The following is a 20,003-nucleotide window of genomic DNA, read 5'->3' as shown; positions in this document are numbered from 1 at the left end:
ATGAGCACAGAACAAAACTGAACTTCTGCAAAAAGGCCTCTTCGGTTGTACGTGGGATCCGTCCCATCAGTGATGATGCTACCGGAGCGAGAGGGGAGGGTGGTGTCCTCCTCGCGGCACCATCTGGAGCACCCTGTGCCTCCGAGGATGAAATACAGCCTCTGCAGCTGCCGTCGTGGCTGTGTTCGTCTCGCTGAACTGGCAGCGGTGCCCAGGGGCTGCCTGGCCGCCCAAGGCGCGCAGGTTTGCGGGGTGGAGGGCGGCAGCGCAGCAAGGTGGTTCTTGTGGGCAAGAGGGATGTCCTTATGGTCCGTGACAGGCGGTAACAAGAATATTGTTAAGCCATTGACTGCGTGTCTACTTGCAACAGGTACTGCCTCAACTAAAAATTCTGAAATGCCTGGTTCCTACGCAGCACTTTTTACTAGGAGACTTTTAATGGAAGAGAGTGTATTAATACCCTCCATTTTACAGAAATTAAAAATGAGCAATGAAGAGATTTCCACCAAAGCTAAGCGCTGAATTTGTCTTCCACACCGCGCTCTGGGTCAGAACTGTGTGTCAGAGGGATGGAGAGTCCCAGGAACTTTGGCTCCATGTGCTCCACAGCTTCAGTGATGTTCTGGCAGGAGGGCGGTTCTGCATCCAACACAGCAGTTAATGTCGTGAAAAAGCTTTTTAAACAGAGTTAAATATTAAGATCTGGGTCTATCCAACTTGATCTGCTTTTAGATAATTGCAAGTGGCTTGCTGGATTTTTTTTTTCCCAGTACAGCTGCTCCTAAAAGAAGTAACAAGGATTTTATTTTTTGAGAGATCTCAGTTACTCAAAATTTGTCAGATTCCTGAATTAATGTATATGTCTATAACTGGAAGAAAGGCAGAGAGAAAAAAAGACACTGATAAAGACTCTGCTTTGACAGTCTCCTTGAAAAACAGCAATAGCAGCAGCATGGATCAGCTGCTGTTGTGTTTGGCTGTGGAGTGGGACTGTCGAACTGAGACACTGTCTGCCAGTGCCATTTTGTTAAAGAATTACTTAATGGTTTAAAGCAAAGGGTCTCCTTTCACACAAGCCACTCGCATCCTCTCACAACTGGATCAGAAATGGGCCATCTTGAGCAAGTCCTTGCAAATATCTTAAAATAAATATTCAGGATGGCATAGAGCTAGAGTGGAGGGGAAGGGGATGTTAAGGCAGTTTGGTCTGTGATATTCCTGCCTGAGTAATAAGGGCAATCTCTACCCAGAAGAAAAGGGTGACACAGAGGTTATTAGGGAATTCAAAGGAAGCATGAAAGAATTTGTGCTGGCATCATCACTGCACTGTGTCAGCTTTACCAATATAGTCAGCTTTACCAATATCACCAGCTGTGAGATTATTGCAGATAACTATATTTTGACTTCCAAGCTGAGTAAGTGTCACGTAAAAGCCAAAACACAGTCAGTCTAGGTGGACTGCAGTCATTGCCATGATGTTCAGAGAAAACTTGGCTTTTTTGGGCACATTAAGACTGAAAACATTCCGTGTCTGGATGCTTTGAAAAATCCTCAAAATACATTCACTAATTTGTAAGTTTTACTGTATCAAAGTTAACTTTTAAACCAGGGGGATGAAAACAGCTGGAATGAGTTAGAGGAAGGATGAGAATAGTATCCAATTACATGTTAGGAAATTACTACAAGATGTTGTATTTATGTAGTGTTAGTATGAAACAGCTAAACTAATTATTGCTTTTAAAGACATGAGCATATCCAGTGTAAATTAGTTGTATGCTGAGCCCGGACAAAGTGCAGATAAGCTGACTATTCATTCAGTTAATCAATAGTACTGCCTGTGCTTTTTCATTGACTTCTTAATGCTAAATGGTAAACACTAACAGCCAGATCTGCAGCAGTCTAAATTGGCCTAATGGGTCATTAGAGCTATACTGATAAATACCAACTGGGAATCTGGTGTGGAGTGTAGACTGGAAATTTAGGAAATGGAATACTGCTATTTTATAACTTGTTTCCTTAATTTCTTATAGTCCTCTGTATTGTACAGTGGCTTATTTGATTGCTGTATTGAATCAAGCAGGGATACTGTTAGCAACAAATAATGCAAGAACTGGATTGAAATTGGATTGCTAGGCACAGTGTGTTTGATGGGACTCCAGGTTGATTGATTGTGCGGGGCTTTAAATTACCTGTTCGGTGATGGTAAAAGAGATGAGTAAAAGGCAGGCATTGACAGTTTGAATTCTCTTTATTCTGTGTGTCTTTACTTGTTGCCATTCTGTTTGCAAAATTAAATTATTAGTCTCTTTATGTTCCTGGACCAGAGAGGATGTGCACCAGGTGATGTAGCTGATAGACACATTTTACAATCTTCCAACAGCGGCTCTTGTAACTCTTACCTGTATTACAGTGTGGAGGGTTTTTTTATTGGATCTACCAGCTAAAATAGCATCCAAGTGAGTCCCATTTCCTGCCTATTGGTTGAGATTGAGACCATTCTTTAGGCCTCTGGTGTTTTGCTGTGTTTTCTTTCCTGTTCTTTTGTGATACCACTTTGTCTTCAAGGTAAAAAATGAAATGAGTCACTTGCGTGGATGGGAAGATTATTCAGAGTTACAATTAAAAGCACTAAAACTTTGCAAGGGGTATTATTAAACCTCATATTTTAGGGTTTAACCTTATTCAGAAGTCAGGTTGTGAACCTGTGGGGAACAAGAGGTGGCAGATTATCCCATAGCTCTGTCTGTCATCATGGACCATCAGACAACGACAGACTCTGAGCTTGCTGGCACCCAGAGATGGTTCATGATGCCTTGCAGCCGACGTCATACAAAAGCCACAGCCATCTTGAACTGTCACATGCAAAGTCTTTGAAGGAGATTATTTTCCTTGTTCTGCAGTCGGATGTAAAAGACAAATACTGATTATGAGGAGGAGACAGTGAGGCCTCCTAGAAAGGTTTTTTCCTCTGTAGTACTTTCCCAGGGAGTCACGTTATAAAACAGTGGTTGTATGTGATAAAGCAGAGCTGTGCTGTATTTGCAGACCTCTGGGCTTGAAAAGGCCGGTGACACCTTGGTGTGGTAACTTGGTGGAGAGGTTATATTTATGGCCAGCTGAATGAGCCCATGTGCTTCCTCTTGGTGACACTGCTGCGGTTGCCCGTCCTCTTGCACCCTGTTTAGTTACAAACTGACTGTGGGGGACCCCCTGTGCTGGAGGGATACCCCATTTGTATGTGCATAGCTGGTGCCTTCCTAATGTTCAGGATTCAAGTGCTTAGGGCTCTTTTTCTGGATTTTTGCAGGAAAAATATGCTTTGGAAAAGATGATGTAGTGTTTTCCATTCACATCTCGGGGCTCAAGGGAAAAATTTCATTATTTCCCTCTAGTGAACATAAAGTCAAACATTACAGTGTCTTTGCTTATAGTTAAGGAGACCTTGCATGAGAGAGACTTCTTCTAGAGCATCTGGTCTTGGGAGACATGTCTCGCATTCAGCGCAGTGGCTAAGGGAGTTTTGTTTGTAGCAGTTTGTCAAATGTGCCAGGCAATACACAAAAGTAGAATAATGTCTGATGTGAAGATTTCACTTGACCAAAGGATAAGGAAAGGTGCAGAGCAAGCGGAATGGTCAAAATATAACACTTTACATGCTTCCCCTCTTCCTCGCCTTCTATTGCAGTATTTGACATCCTTTTGTTATCTCTCAGCCTGTGGTCAGTCAGCTAAGTTTATATGGACAGCTTATTAAAAGTGGTCTTTTAAGAGGGTTTGTATGCGAAAGCCTTTGTGAACCAACTCAGAAAAGGGAATAATGTTTCTCCCAACTGCTTTCCCAGCTTTCTCCCGCAAGAATCAGATTAGCTGCTCAGATTTGTCCCAGCTTTTCAAGCTCAGTGACTGAGAAAATGAAGAGGAATCTAGCCTGGATTTCTTGCATAGTGATAGAAAACTCTGTCAATATCATCCCTAGGACAGCCTATCCTGGAGTGCTGATAAACTGACTGTCAGTGCACTTATTACAGTGCAGGAGGAATCCTTATTCTCTGTGTCGCGGGTGTCCTTGCCAGGAGAGTTTGATGCTTGTACAAACAATTGAAAAATCTTGCCTTCGAAGTTCTTGTGGAGGTCCATCTCAGATTGCAGTGGCTTTCTTGCAGGGATCTTAAAAGGAACAGAAAACCTGTTTTAAGCCATCATTCTTTCACTGGCTTTGCAATACAATTTCATTTTATCCAGCCACACCTCCTGGTTTTCCTTTTCTTAGCCTTAAAATAATGGGTAAAGATGCAGAAACTACATATGCTGTGCAAGTAACTTTTGTCAGCTACAAGTTCAGTAGTGATGCTCAGATTTAACAGAAAATACTGCACTGTTGTTTGGTTGTTTGTGGGGGTTTTTTTTAATAAAAAAAGAGAGAAGGGAGAACACAATGAAATAAGAACTATACTGAGGCTAATACATGTGTCAGTGCAGGCATGAGTTAGGAAAGGGCTATACTGTATGTGCCAGAGAAAAAAACGTACATCAAAGAGGAGAGAGGCAAGAGATGGGGGAAATGCAAAATCAAGTATACAAAACATTCTGTGTTGCTGAAAAGATGCAATATGTGGCAAGAGAGAGATCTGTGTAATCAGAATCAATTATTTCAAGGGAAGTTTCTCTTGTTACCAGGAGTATTAAAGGCTGTTTTCCATGAGGAGAAATCAAATAAATAAAAGCACAAGAAGCAGAGGTTGCCTGATTTGATCCTGTTGTAGAGCATGAACATTGAATTACTTATGGCTATACATAGTAAGTATGTTTCCCTGTGCATGGTGAGGAAGAGATATGAACAGATCGACAGCCTGTTCTCTTTTTATAAGCCTCCTCAGTTGCATACTGCCCTTCAAGGCTGTCCTGTCAATGGTAGCATTAGGGTTATGAACAAGAATTATGATTGGAAGGCACTCACTGTGGGGAGATGCCATTTCGCATGCTCAGCAGAGCTGCCCGTGGTCATCACAGCTTCACGCTAGTCCCAAAGCTATTGGCTCACAATTCAAGTGCCACTGATTGCCCCAGGAGATATGACTTGGATGCTGATGACATATTCATCCAGACTGAGCTGCTGCTGGAGTAAAATATGCCCCAAACTATTCCTGGCACATTAATTTTATGCATAGAATCAGATATACCTCTTGCTATTTTTTCCTCCCTGAAACATTCACATTTTTGTCTGCTAGTCCCTGAATTAAGAAGAAAAATAGATAATACAGTACTTCTGAGACTAGCGTTTAACTAAAATGTCAGATCTGATAGAGATCTCTGATGTATCTGAACAAGCAGCAGTGAGCTTGCAGAGCAAAAAAAGAAAAAATAGCATAGTAGATTTCTTTGCAGTGTTCCCAAAAATGCAAAAACTTGAAAGAATTGTCATTTGTGGAGTGCTGGTGATAGAGAGTAGCTACAGCTCTGCCCCTAAGTATTTTATTTCTAAGTGATTAGATAGCTAATTTGTCTTCAGATTATAGTTGTCCATAAAATACGAGGTTGTGTGTGATGCTTATTAATGTGATATAGAATATACTATTCAATCTTCATATATGCAGTCAAATTAATAAATGAGAAGGCCAAGGCAGTCTGCCTCTCACAGTGCTTGACCTGCGCCATGCAAGCCATACTGTTGTGTCCTCTCTGCTGTTGAAGTTGTAACTTCTGATGGTCTTAAACAGTATGTTCTAGATGCTTGGTCAATCCTGATGTAAAGATTATTTTAAAAAATTGGTAGTTACTCTTGCTGTGTCAGAAATAAGAGCTGGTTTGCTAGTTTTTATACGTTTGCGCTGAAGTTCTTGTTCCATGAATCCCACTGGTTTTTAGCCTGATAGGTGAAGGGAGCCGCCTTCTATTACAGAAGCTGTGCTATGTGTCTGCTCGCAAACCATTGTGAAATCATCTTTACAGTTTCACTTGACTGAATAAATAAAAATAACTTTTTTAGTGGCTTATTGTAGGGCACGTTTTGAAAGTTTTAAGGCTTTTGCACCTTTTAAAATTTTCAGTGCAGTGCACAAACGTCCAACAGGGTTTTTTTTGCATTTGGTGTATGCACAGGTGATACTACTGCCTTCCTGCTCCACCTTTTCTTCTGTGTACAGCCAGGAGGTTTAGATCACTTTTGGAAAAAATAGTGGGAAGGCACACCAACTAGTTCTCTCAATCCTCAACATGATTATTGCCACTTCTACCTCTATAATGCAAAAATGTTGCCCATGCTGTTTGCATTTAGATGTCTGCAGGAAATCTGGTGGCCTGGCTTGTGCTCGGCGGAGCAGCTGGGTATGGCTCTTGGGGCCATGGAGATGGGGAGAGGTTGTGAGCAGTGGTGCTGCCCAGAGCTTGCCCTGCTGCCACTGTGGCGTTGGGCAAGGTCTGCACTGAGCTGATTAAACGTGACAATTCGCGTGCTCCACTCTGCGCTATGGCCTGATCTTGCAGCCATTGTTCAGTTTTCCAGTGGTGTTAATCTTACATTTGTCTGAGTAAAGACTGGCTTGTTTAGAATCTACATTTGATGAAACTAATAATTCACTTAATGGTGAGCTTTTAGAGTACAGTAATCTGGGGCTCTTGGAAAGCCCCCACCATTTGCGTACTGCTCCACCATGCTCTCTTCTGTGTGCTGCCTGCATGAAGTCTGCAAGGAAATCTGTCTGGAGGTGGTTTGACTGGGAAGAGGTGGGAGGCTATCTACACTTAGCAGTGTCTCAGAAAACATTATAGCACCTCCTCCTACACAAATAATTACAGGACAGTAAAGAAATTACCAAGTGAGAGGGGAAACATGCTCTCAGGAGGGCAGCATGTGCTAATTTTCTGTTAAAGAATAGTTTCTTTAGCAGAATTGGCCTTGTGATGTCCATAGTTGTGAACATGCTCACACTGTTTGGAGAGCTAGAAATATAATTACAGCTTGTTTTTTCGTATTTCCTTACTCTTCAACAGAGTATTGAGAATTTGAAATGTGGAATTAACTGATGTAGTGTTCTAAGAGCAACATGAGCTGGTCTTTGCGTTTGCAGAAGGGAGCTGTAAGAGACTGAATGTGGGTACTTTTATGTACACTAAATGGATTAGTATGAACAGAATAATGAGTAACCTAATCAGATTTTTAGACAAGCTTGCCTGTTGTGCTGTGATAATTGCCGGTTATCTTGTGCCTTAAAGCCAAGTAGATCCTTCCCCACCTTCCAACCTGTTTGATTTTTGAAGTGAGTTCCTTACAGGAAAGAAGCAGTGCTTAGGTGAGGCACTGATCTTGGCTCAGTCTAGTGACCAAAAACACTTCCCCAGTGCGGGCACTGCCATAGCCCACAAGCTGTCTCTTAAAAACCAACTTAAAATGGTAACAGCTTTGGCCTGAGTCAAGAGCGGTTTGTCATGGCTGTGGAGATTACTGGCAATGTCAACAGTTGTAGGCTCCTCTTGGAGGTAGTTGTAGCCATGTTCAGAAACACAAAACAAAATGATCCTCAGGAGTATTTCATAGGTGATAAGGAGATGCCAGAGGAACAAGAGTAAGTAGTTCCTTAAAATCTTTTCTTGTGCGTGAAAATTTTATTTGTTTATAGGGAGGACAAAAACATAGAGTCATTCCAGGTCTGAAAGTTGGTCACTAGATATGGGATGCCATCTCCAGACTGATGGACTACCAGTTCTTCTTTCTCCCTAGCTAAGAAGCTGGTTCAGACAGGTCTTTTTGACCAGTCTTCAATTATTTGTAGTAATCTGTGCAAACATTTTTCTTTCTTTCACTTACTTCCCTTTGGACTCAGGAGAAGGGGGGGAGTGAACCAGATGACGTCCAGAGGTCTCTTCCAAACTCAACTATTCTGTGATTCTTCTCTGAAGGATAAGCTCTCTGTTCTGTATTACGTTGATCAAAGAGCAGTTGCTTTGTGCTGGGTTTTGAATGTTTTGTACTTCGCCACATACAGCTCTGTCCTGTGTCCATTGATCCAGTAATTGATCAATGGACTGTATCCATTGATCCAGTAATTGATGCATCTGTTGTAGTTGTGCTGTGACATTCAATGTGGATGAAGGTGCTCCAGCTGAGATGTTTTGGCCCAGAAATGCAGAGGTCCACCCATAGCAGTAGTAGTATTAGAAACCATGTCTGGCAAAGGTTGACAAAACATGACTTTGAAGTGGTTTTTAACACAAAGTTGGTCTGTTCACCCTTGCAAACAAACAATGTTAAAATATTTGCATACTAATTACTGTGCACCTATCTGGTTTCTCACATTGTCCCTTTAACACACAAGTTTGCCTGCAATAACAGTCCTGATAAGGCAGCACAGTGAAGACTCTTGATGTCATGTCCCTAGGCACAGGACCAAGGTCAGAGTTACGGTTATGTGCAATTCCCGTGGCTGGTCCCGGCCTCATCTGGTGGAGGAGGGAAAATGCACCTTTATCTCCTGCAGGAGGAGGATGGGGGATAAGAGAGAGGCTACCAGTCCTGGGAAGTAACGGGGCAGGAAGGAAGCAAACGTTTCCTTTCCTTTTCCCACATAATCACTGAGGTCTTCAAGGCAGAAGAGAATACAAGTGGAGGAAGAGAGGAGTTTGTTGGATGTGATAGGACTGGAACTGAGGACATGGGCAGACTGGGGAGTAGATTTCTGATGAGGAAATTGTGATTGTGCTGTATTTGCAGCAGCATCATCTAAATTCTTGTGAAGTTAATTGTAATGTAACAAATGTTGCTTTAACAGCTTCATTCTCTGTCATTCCTGTCACCTTTTCTGCTTACGTTCTTAAACACGACCAGAATACATTTTCTCTTTTGTCACTGCCTGCCTCTTCTTGCTCCCAGATATTCCACGACTTCAATTTAGCTGGTGTTAATGTAACTCCAAAGCAATTTGTCATTCTATTATTCTGAAAGAAGCTAAAGCAAAACGGGGCTCTTTCCTGCAGACGTTCGTGCACATAATTAAAATCATTCAAACAGTTAAGTGTGCTTAGAATTGGGCTCTGGATTTGTACTTTTATCGGTAATCTCCCATTGAAAACCAAGGTTAATTCATCCCCGTAGCTATAGTTTGAAAACATTAAAATGCTTACTTAAGAGTTTAAAACTGTTGACTTTGAAAGATTTAACTGTCTGGATATAAAGCTGTTGCTGCTGTATGACCTGGAAAAAGATTTGATTTAAAAACTGGAATGATTTGTGTTCATTTTACCTCACAGACATTTCAAGTTTGTTTAATGGGCTTATTTCTAAAATGTCTTCATTTTGGTTTATGTCTTTTTTTCAATAGAAACTTCAGGGCTTTATATACAAAAAGGAAAATAGCTCTTCTGTTTTCACCACTTGAGAGGGGGTCATTCAGTTTGATTTGTGTTATGTATGGGCTAGCTCACCACCTACAAAATGCAGGCTTTTAACATATTTTTTTCTTACTTTCTGATCAGACAATTCATTTGAATAAAACCCAGATATTCTTACATATTATAAAGTATTCCTCTCATGTAAAGAAAAGTCTGACTTTTTATTTTTAATGAAATCCAATTTCCATGCTGAGACCAAGTTACAAAAATGTGTGGTTGTTTGGCTGGCCAGGACTCAGGGAAGAGCACCCACTGCTCTGGCTTTCCATTGAGAAGGTTTCCTGAGCCTTCAGAAAGCCAAAAGGTAGGCATGATCCTGCCGGTGCTGCAGGCAACCTTGCCTGAAAAGCTGGGCTAATTTATGGCTAGTGCGGGAATTGCTCATGAATAGGGATTTGCAGAAATCCCATGCAACTGTTGGAGGTTGAGGTGGGGGAACGAGACTGCGGATGAGCTTCCTTGCCAGGTACCTGCACCCGTGGCTAACTGTGGTGGTTTGACTGGTTGTGACCATGGGTTTTGGATGAGTGAGACCTGGGAGGCGGCCATCTCAGTCTCTGCAGGCTTCTTAATTCAGACGCAGAACAAAACAAAAGTTTTGGGGATTGCACGAGAAAGCTCCCTGGTCTGTCTGCAGAGGGGCAGTGTTAGGCTTCTCAGTTCCTCTTCACCAGATCTGAGCTGACTTGCATGGGGCTGTCTGTGCATCTTCCACTGGTTTACCTAGAAACAGCAGCATGGTGCTTGGAGAACCAAGCTGTTTCTCATAGGGTTTTGACAGAGTTTATAAGGAGGTTTTATGGGTAGCAGAGAGTTGTCTGTACACATTACATCATAACTTAATGTGATCAGATACATAGCCACTGGGCCTATGTATACGAGAATGGGTCATACATGTACTCTTGTTCTGACTCTGACTTGTTCATTATCGGGATTTTTGCATTACCTGAAGTAGTGTCTGCCTCTCTTCCCATTCCTTTGGATAGTGGGATGCTGAGTGTATATATGTGGCTAAGCCCTGTGACCTTCAGTTGGTGTCAGGGGTGCACAACTGCTGATGAACACTGGAAGAACAGCTGATAAGCAAGGCAGTTACCTGTGGGGAAGCTGGGTCACTGCACAATCTATAATATCTTTTTTCCCACTTGTTTTTTGTTTTGCTCTGCTGGGTAATATTTTTATCAAACAAAGCTTGTATCACCCAAACAGTTTAAATGCTAAAGGTAACTGGACTGTGAAGTCTGAATTGCATTGCTCTTAGTAAAACCTTTTGACTTTCTGAGATGTGCTGTGGCTTTGGTGGAGAGAACAGCGCTCAGCCATCTTAAGAACAGATGCACCAACTCCAGTGGTCATGACTAGGCTTTGCTATTCCTTAAAATAGCAGTGTGGCTAGATAAAGATTCATGGGATTTTTTTTCTTTGCTTGCTTGATTTTTTTAAGGCCAAACAAGACAGTGAGAACAGACCAAATGAGGTTGGGAGAACATCTGCATTGGTCTCCTGTCTGCCAGAGGTCATGGAATTTGTCCTAGCTGTTCTCCCCAACATCCAAGAAAGGTGTTGTGATCTGGTGTCAGTCGGTGTATAGCTCTCATTGACAACGATCTTTTCAAAAAAGTGAGACTGCACCACATGTGACATTTCAGCAGTAGTCACCAAGGGATGTCATCTCCTAAATACAGGAAGACAACAGCAGGTAAAGCTTTTAATGACACCCAAAGTGGTAGTAAAGGGTCCAATTCCAACAGCTGTTGTGTAACTCCCAGTGCAGAGACAGAAGGAGCTTGAAGTCTGTGGGAGAAGGAAAGGAGAGTAAAACATGCCAAAAACTGTGAAACTTTGCTTCTATCTGTTTGTGATTTTCCTGTGACTTGCAGATCTCCAAGGTGTGATTGCTGCTGTCAGGAGCATGTTGGGCAGCACTGTTTGATTCAGTACCTCTGTTTTAGATGCTGTTTACCAAGTAGTTGTTAAGGGAGATGGTCAGAGCCAACAGTGAGGCAAGGGGAGGGCAGAGCGAAGTTCAGCAGTGCTTGCCTGCTTTATGAATGTTATGTTAAAGCTTAGCCACCAAAAATAGTAGCTTCGCTGTGCCTCCTTGTAAATCTCTGTGGGACTGAAGAAACGATTCTGAACTGAAACGCATTCTCCCCGAGGGACTTTTTTCAGCACTGAGCCCAATTATTTTTTAAATGGGGGGTTTAGCCCTCCAGGGAAGCTGTAAATATGTCCAGAGCTGAGCTGTAGTAGCTTATATGTTCCAATTGTCCTATTAAGGGAATTCAGTAAAGAAAACAGGAGACCATTCTCCCTAGTAAAAGTACTAGCAGCTGTTTTCTTGCACCCTAAGTGATACTGCACATTTTACTCTTGAATATCTAAATAGTGTTTGGCCACACCTAAGTTCATGAAAATTTAATGATCGGTGGTTGAAACTGGCCAGTTCTGTTTTTTGGATCACAGCTGGTGCAAACATTTTGTGCCTCTTGATAATTATTTCTAAGGTTGAGAGACAAGAAATGAAGCTTTTGTATCTTGGGAGAGGGGGGAATAAGCAGACACAGAATAATTTAGGTTGAAAAGGAGCTCCAGAAGTCGTCTGGTCCATCCCCTGCTCAAAGCAGAGCTAACTCCAAGTTAGATGAGGCTGTTGAGCCAAGTGTTTAGAATCAGGGATACAGAGTCCAGCTCTGCTGGGTTCCCAATCCAGGGCTTAACTGGTCTTGTGGGGAAGTTGTTTTTTCCTTATGTCCAAGTGAGTAAGTCTTTTTCTGCAGAGCTGCTTTCTAGCCAGTTTGGCCCCAGTTCTGTTGCTGAATGGGGTTGTCTGTCTTGGGTCCATCTTGCCTTTGAACTTCTTAAGGTTCCTGTCATCCAGCTTCTCTGCTGTGCTGAAGCTTCTCTGAATACCAGCTTTCCCCTCAAGAGCATTAACCTCTTCCCCCAACTTGGTTTCACCTGAAAACTTGCTGAGGGTGCTCCCCATCACGTGTCACTGATGTCTTCATCTGTGTCACTGATGAAGATGTTAAACAGAATTGGCTTGTAATCAGCTGCAAGTTAAGACTTTGAACCTTCAGCTGTAACCTTTTGAGCCTGACGCTCAAAGGTCCAGGCAGTTCTTTACATACCTTATAGTGCACTTGTCTAGTTGGTGTCTTCCCAGTTAGACTGCAAGCATATTAAGGGAGACTCTGTTAAAAGCCTTGCTGAAGTAAAAGGAAAATTTTGTTTCCCCCAAAGACAGTCGTTCGTCCTAGAAGGCAATCAGGTTGGTCAGTCATGATTTGTTCCTGCTAAATCTATGGTAGCTGTTCCCAGTCACCTTTTTACCATTCATAAGCTGGAAATGGTCTCCATGAGGACTTGCTCTGTGATCTTCCCTGGGATGAAATGAGTCTGACAGACTGTTGTTCCCTGGATTGTTCTGCTTTCCGGTTTTGAAGATGAGTGTAACTTTTGCCTCCTCCAGTCAACGTGACCTGTCAAAGGTGAGGGAGGGCAGCCTTGGCCTGTGCCTTCTGCGTGTTCAGATGAATCCTTTCTGGTCCTGTCTACTTATATGTGTCTAATCTATATAAGTAGTCCTTAACTCAGTCATCTTTTACTAATGAGAAGCAGTTTGAAAAAGAGAAAGTACTAGGCAGAGAGTAGGTGCTTGACACTAGGTGCTTGAGAGCAGACCTTGCCAGTGAAGACTAAGGCAAGGAAGATACCAAGTACCTCAGTAGTTTCCTTGTCCTGCATTTTGAGGTCTCCTGCCCTGTTCAGCAGTGGGCCAGCATTCTCCTTGCTCGCTTTTGCTGCTGACCTATCTGCAGGAGCTCTCTGTTGCCTTTCCCATCCCTTGCAGGTTTCCCATCCCTTGCAGGTTTCCCATCCCTTGCAGGAACTCCAGCCAACCTGTGGACTTCCTAGCTTTCTCCTCGCATTCCTCCTCTGTTCCTCCCAGGGAGCCTGTCCCTGCTTACACCTTCTGTACATGGCTTTTTAAGTTTGAGCTCACTCAGGAGTTATCCATTCAGCCAAACTTGCTTCCTGCCTTAGCTCCTTGTTTTCTTGCACACTGGGGTGGATTGTTCATACGCTTTAGAGAGGTTGTCTTTCAATTTCAACCATTTCTTCTGAGTCCCTTGGCATTTAAGGTAATTCTCCCACAGGCTCCCACTTACCAATTTCCTGAACAAGCTAAGACTGTTTCTCTGAAATCCAGGTTCTTTATTCTGCTATTTGCCTTCCTCGCTTTCCTCAGGATTTTAAATTATTACATCCTCTCGTAGTCACTGTGGCTAAGGCTGCTGTCAGCCTTCATGTCCCTAGCCATTTCTTCCTTAATTTGTACTACGTCCAGCAGTGTGCCTTGTCTACTTAAAAGAGTGCCTGCAGAAAAAAAGTCTTTGATGCTCTCCAGATTGCCTCTGCCCAGCTGTTCTGCTCTTCCAGCAAATGTCTCAAAGTTCCCCATGAAAACAGGCCCTGTAATTGTTAGGCTTCTTCCAGTTGTTTAAAGAAGACTTTGTCCACTTTCTCTTCTTGACTGGGCAGTCTGTAGGATATGCACACCATGTTTACCCCTTGTTCACCACCCCTGTGATCCTGATCCATGAACCTTCATCTTTGACTCCTTGGGTCAATGATTATGTTGTGTTGTTGAAATAGTGGGAAAACAGTGTGCATATTTTAAGAAAGTGCTAGACATTTAGTAAACTGGTGAATAAATGTTTGCACACAAGAGGACTATCAGCTTACTCCTCCTCTCTGTGTGACTTGGGACGAGTAATTTCCCCTCTCTTGCTTCCCCATGTCGCAGACTGTGAAGTCTCTGTGGTAGAGACTGTCCCATACATCAGTTCAGTGTGTCCCCTGCCTTACTATAATAAAAATAGCTGATATGCAAGCACTGCTACCTTCCAAAGATTGCAGGCATCATTGCATTAGTATTTCTGAATGTAGCCTGCATCCTGTCTTCATGGGAGCTGAGATTTGGTGATACGGAGAACCTGCAAGTCCACTTCCCGGTGGCAAAGTAGGATGAGAATGTCCCCATGCACCAAAGCAAAGTTGGAAGGAAACCTGGTTGCTAAAAACAAGTGTATGTTCATACAGGATTCTCTCATGACCAGGAACATAGTGATTTGGGGCATGACAGTGGAAAAGATCATACTCTAATTTGCTCTGCCAAGTGCAAGGATTTTGAATTTCCTCGAGTTATATGAGTAAGCTGGTTAGGACTACAGGGGAGGATGAAGGCAAAAGGCAATGTAGATGAGTGCATGATGAAAATAAATATTTAAATGACCTGTTCAAATTACTTATACATGTGGAAAGACAAAACTTTTGCTGTATTTTTCAGTCAGGAGGAATCTTTACATACTCTTGAATAGCTGACATCTGCTTTGTTCAGTGTCAACCAAGTTAAGTCAAGCCTTATTTTATTTTTGTAGTATTTAATAGGGCTTCCTTGTTTGGGTTACAAAACATGGAGGTTCTCAGTGCACTGTGCGCTTTTCTCTGTACGCTACACATAGGGATCCCCATTTTTAGGCTCAAATATATGCATGAAGACCTTAATTAAGAAAAAATAATTTTCTAAACTATCCTGCTTATAACATTCAGTCACTTCTAACTATGGTATTTCCCCTGCCTCCTACACTCTCTCCTCTGTGTTTTGCATTACCAATAGCTAAAAGCTACTTGCTGACAAGTTGTTCAGCTTAGTTTTCTGCTGTGAGAACTGTGCTGCCTCTCTCGACCTAAGGAGTGTTAAGTGGTGTTTGGCACTGTGTTGCATCTTGGCCATCAAGTTTAGCTGCCTCTTCTGCAACTTCAGGTTGCCAGCAGCTGTAGACCAGACAATAAAAGACAAATGGTTTAATCTTAATACCATTTTGAGCCTACTGCTGCAATCAGTTGATCATGTTTATACATGTACTTACTCTGACATAAAATCCTACTGAAATAAAAGGGACTTCAGTGGACAAAGTGAGGGTTTGCAAGATCCATCCCTTGGTAATATCAGTAGCTATGCCTTGTTTTAAACAAAACTGGATTTACTTTGATTTCTAGATTAGTGCAGGTTACATTGAGCAGAACATTTAATGTATCTCATTGATTTTCCCTGTAATACTGTTGAAACACAAGTCACTGCTCTAATAATTTGTTTTACCATTAAAATTCTGTATGCAGATCTGGTCCTCTGGGATATCTGTGTAACCAGATACTCCATGATCTAATCAGGTTCTGCAAGGAATATGCTATCGCTTCAACACTTAGCAGTAGAAAGCTTCATCAAAGTGGAAAACTTATCTAATATTTAAAATAAAATGCAGTTCAAAGAGACAACTGTGAAAAGCAGGGGTGTACAAAATTTTAAGACATTTCTCAGATTAAACAAAGCAAAATCCAAGCCAGAGTTTAAGATGATTTGTCGTGACTCCATTTATTGTTAAAGAAGAAAATGTTATAGCTGTCACTTCAGTTTATAGGGTTTGTTCCAGTTCCGTTAAAATAGCATCGCCATCAGAAATGACAGACTAGCAATATTTCATTAATGTGATACTTACTTGCCACAGCATGTGTGCTTTGGAAAGTAATTTTGAAAAGCACCTACAAAAGCATCAGTAGCAGGCAAGACTTGTGCTCCGAACTCATTTTCATGCTAGGCTTTGGATCTCTGAGGACCTAGTGCTACAGTCCATTTCAGAAATAAGTCCTGCTGATCTTGAAGGAGTTTTGCAAGCAGTGTGATGTAGGCTGAGGAGCAGACCTGCTTGCTGCGGTGAGTCTGACCAGAAGCATTCCCTCCGGCTGGGACAGTGGGAGTGCAGCTCTGCCTGCAGCTGGACAGTATTTCTTTATAAATTGCCAGATTTTACCACCAGGTATTCAGAAGGCTAGTGGTAGACAAGGGCATCTCCTAGGGTCAGCTCATCTCTCCATAAAGCAAGACAAAGTCCTTTACAGAAGAATTATCATGTGTTTGCAGATGCCCTTAGCATTATCAGCTGCTTTCATGTAAATGTCTAAATACTGAGCAAAATAAGTTGTTGGGTTTTTGGTTTGTGGTTGTTTTTTTTAATGGATGTGCCTTGAGACAGAGAGAATTTTGCATAGCAAGGTGTCTTACATATTTGTATTCAACTTTGTTAAGTTGTGGAAAATGATGACTTCTGTACATAGGCGTGCTAAGTAGCATGTCTCGCTTTTGTCAAGAGCATGCAGTGGAGCTTCTGTATTTTATCAGTGGAATGCAATGCTATCCTTGGCTCTGTCTGTTGTACTTCTGTAGCAAAGGAAAGCAAAGAGTGTGAGAGGTAAATTTAAAAAGGAAAACAGCATTCAGTAACCTTGTTGATGACCAGATGAGACTTGAAATAAAGAATAGGTCAGAAAGTTTACATGTCCTTGGCATTTTTCAACTCTTGTTTTAGCTGGCTATAAAGGTGTGTGTGGGGGTGTTGTTGGTTTGGTTTATTTTTTTCTTTGGTTCTGTGAACTAGATGGTGCACAATTCAGTGTGCAGGGCCAGACTCTCTTCATTGGCTCTAAGGATTTATTATGTGACTAGCTTTGCTGGAGTTACACCAGGATTGCTTTGACATTTGGAGCCCGCTGACTTCAGTGAGCTTAAAGGTGTAAGTAAGAGCTAGAAGAGCGTGAGGGAGCGCCCAGACAAGCGGTGAAACAGGCACTGCCTTTCCTTCAAGTTCCTGCAAGGTGCTGGTGGGGTAAATGCTGCCAGAGAAATGTAGTGTATTGAGAAAAAGGACAGGGGAGGAGTCTGTTGGCAAGTGTTGGTACAGGTCAGAAAATTATGTTTATTAAGAAAGAATCATTAATGACTTTTAATATATGAATACATTATTGATAATTTTCCTCTGTTGTGTTTTTAGGGTCTCATGACTCATTTAGCTTCTACATTGATGAAGCCTCTCCGGTTGGGCCTGAACAGCCAGAAACGGTCCAGAATTTTGTGTCTGTTTTTGGGACTGTGGCTAAAAAGCTGATGAGGAAGTGGTTGGCTACACAGACCATGAACTTCACCAGCCAGCTGGAGGCAGGTATACGGTATTTTGATCTTAGAATTTCCACCAAGCCCAGAGACCCAGACAATGAACTCTACTTTGCTCATGGTTTATTTAGTGCCAAGGTCAAGGAGGGTCTGGAAGAGATCAATGCATTTCTCACTGACCACCCAAAAGAAGTGGTCTTCTTGGACTTCAATCACTTCTATGGGATGCAGAAATACCATCATGAAAAGCTTGTCCAAATGCTCAAAGACACGTACGGAAACAAAATGTGTCCTGCTATATTTGCCCATGAAGTAAGTCTCCAGTACTTGTGGGAAAAGGAACACCAAGTGCTGGTGTTCTATCACAGTCCAGTGGCTCTCGAGGTACCATTTCTTTGGCCAGGCCAGATGATGCCAGCCCCCTGGGCAAACACAACAGATCCGGAAAAACTGATTCAATTCCTCCAGGCATCAATCACCGAAAGAAGAAAGAAGGGCTTCTTTTTTATATCTCAAGTAGTACTGACACCAAAGGCTAGTACAGTGGTGAAAGGGGTTGCTAGTGGTCTCAGAGAAACTATCACAGAAAGGTAAGTTTCTGGCGGGTAACATGCTGACTGTGCTGAATGTGTGCGTTGGTAATGCTACTTTTCTAATTCCTTTTAAAGAAACTCCAGCAGATGTATTTCTTCCATGCTACTGTGGGTTAGTCAGAACTTGAGCATAATTCTAAAATATTTACAGAAACACATTGAAGGAGAAGCTTTTGTATCCTGAAAGAAAATCTGGCACTAAAGCCTAATGAGATCTTAGGGGATTGGCTTAGCCTTTTTTTCCTTCTGAATGCAGGTTTTTCCATTTGTTTTGTTTTTCAAGTGTTGTTTCTTACCATGGGCACCGGACATCTTGCCTCAGATCTCCTTACTGGATGTGGACAAATCCATGTGAATGATCTAGATAATTGACATTTTTATTTATGCATCAGGCTTCAGGTATTGGGTAAATAATTTTTTCATTTTAGATCATCAGCAAAGCCTGACACTGCAGAATTTGCTTCCTTAACTACCTTTACACAGCTTAATGATGTGTGGTTTTTTTCTGTGCATGCCGTCAGACATTATATCAAAGATACCAGGACACCATTAGAGTGAATTTGCCTCCTAACAGGCCTTCATTTATCATACAGGAAAGAGACTGTAGACCATTGTAGAGGTTGTGTACATGGAATACTGTGTTGACAGGCCATTAGTTGTTACATTACAAAAAAAGCCATCTGTGCAAGACGTGCATTATTTGTACCATTCTGACTTTGATAAGTCACAGCCAGTTTTCAGCTTAAAGGCATATATGTGTGCCTATGTTCTTGACAACTTGGTAGGAAACCTGAAATTTAATGCTAAGGCACAAGAGCTATTTTTTTTTCCCTTAAAAAAATAAGGGTTGTGGAGTGTAAAAAATTTATAATGGGGATCGGTGGCCTGATAATGTTCTGCTCTCTGCATGGATGTGCTCATGCCAGGAAGGTCTGTTGGGAACACTGTCCCCTTCTATGTGATGAATGACACAGTGCTTGTGACACTACACCCTGCAAAGAAAACGTGTCGTTTTTGAGAAAGGTTGAGCCATTTTTATGGCAGCTTTCCTAAGTGACTGTTAACTTGAAAAAACAGGGAAAAACTTTACCTGAAATGGTAAAACACTGACACAGAAGGTTTTATAAGCAGCAAAATATCATTTAGAAGTGCTTGTGCGACTGCACTTGCAGCTGTTTGTGTATCTTCCACATATGTTTTTATAGGCTTCATTGGGCTGAGGATCTCCCTTTCTGGTGAGTATGAAGAGCACTTCTCTGTACTGAAATACTACTTTGTTGATGGATTTTACTGTTAAACACTCACCTTGTTCAGGGATTTGTTTTCCCTGGAAAACATCTTTCTCAGTCTTATTTAGAAGATGAAGTAGCACACTCAAGAAACTACCAGGTTCTTCTTAAAACTTGCTGCATCAATGAAATAGCCATTAAAAAACCTCTTCTTCTCTGGCTCATAATGGGCTTCCTTGAAGCTGTTTGGAAAAATAAAAAGTTCAAATGGATTCTGGATGTGCTTGGCTGAGCTCTGAATGACTTGCGCCTTTGAACTCTTAGTCTGCCTTTCTCCACAGCAAATTTTGAGATTATAACTGACTTCAAATGTCAGTAAATAATTGGGCCGGAATACCTGGAAATGTTGTTTTTCCAAATTGCAACGGAGATTTTCACATGAGCCACAAGTGTGTAATCACGTCTGCTGCATGAATGCTTTTTTCCTTCTTTGTATAACTCTTGTAACCGTTGCAAAAGAAATGGACCTTTAAAATTATCTCCAAAGCTGGCATTTAGTCTTCCAAGTGTGGCATCTCATTTTGAAATCCTACTGCTTATTACAAAAATACACTGCAGGAAGGCACAGGCTTGGAATATGTGTTAGTCTACACAGAAACTGAGCTCATATATCGAGTTAACTGCTCTGAAAGTAAACATCAAGTATACTCAGAACTGCTCCTCATTTGATGATGATCCTGTTAAAAAATAAATAGATGAGCAATTAAAGGATGCAGCACAACT

General features: G+C 41.9%; 1 protein-coding gene across 1 annotated transcript in view; it reads left to right on the top strand.

Moving 5' to 3' along the window:
• Positions 1–20,003, top strand: part of PLCXD3 (phosphatidylinositol specific phospholipase C X domain containing 3) — an 81,668-nt gene that overhangs the window by 38,322 nt on the left and 23,343 nt on the right. The window contains exon 3 of the mRNA XM_072860907.1: positions 17,280–17,988. Coding sequence (XP_072717008.1) covers positions 17,280–17,988 — 709 coding nt within the window. The remainder of the gene's footprint in view (positions 1–17,279; positions 17,989–20,003) is intronic.

Source organism: Ciconia boyciana, chromosome 4 (assembly GCF_034638445.1).
Source record: "Ciconia boyciana chromosome 4, ASM3463844v1, whole genome shotgun sequence".
NCBI classification, from domain to species: domain Eukaryota; kingdom Metazoa; phylum Chordata; class Aves; order Ciconiiformes; family Ciconiidae; genus Ciconia; species Ciconia boyciana.
The sequence above is the reverse complement of the archived record's forward strand: the minus strand, read 5'-3'. Positions and strand labels throughout refer to the sequence as shown.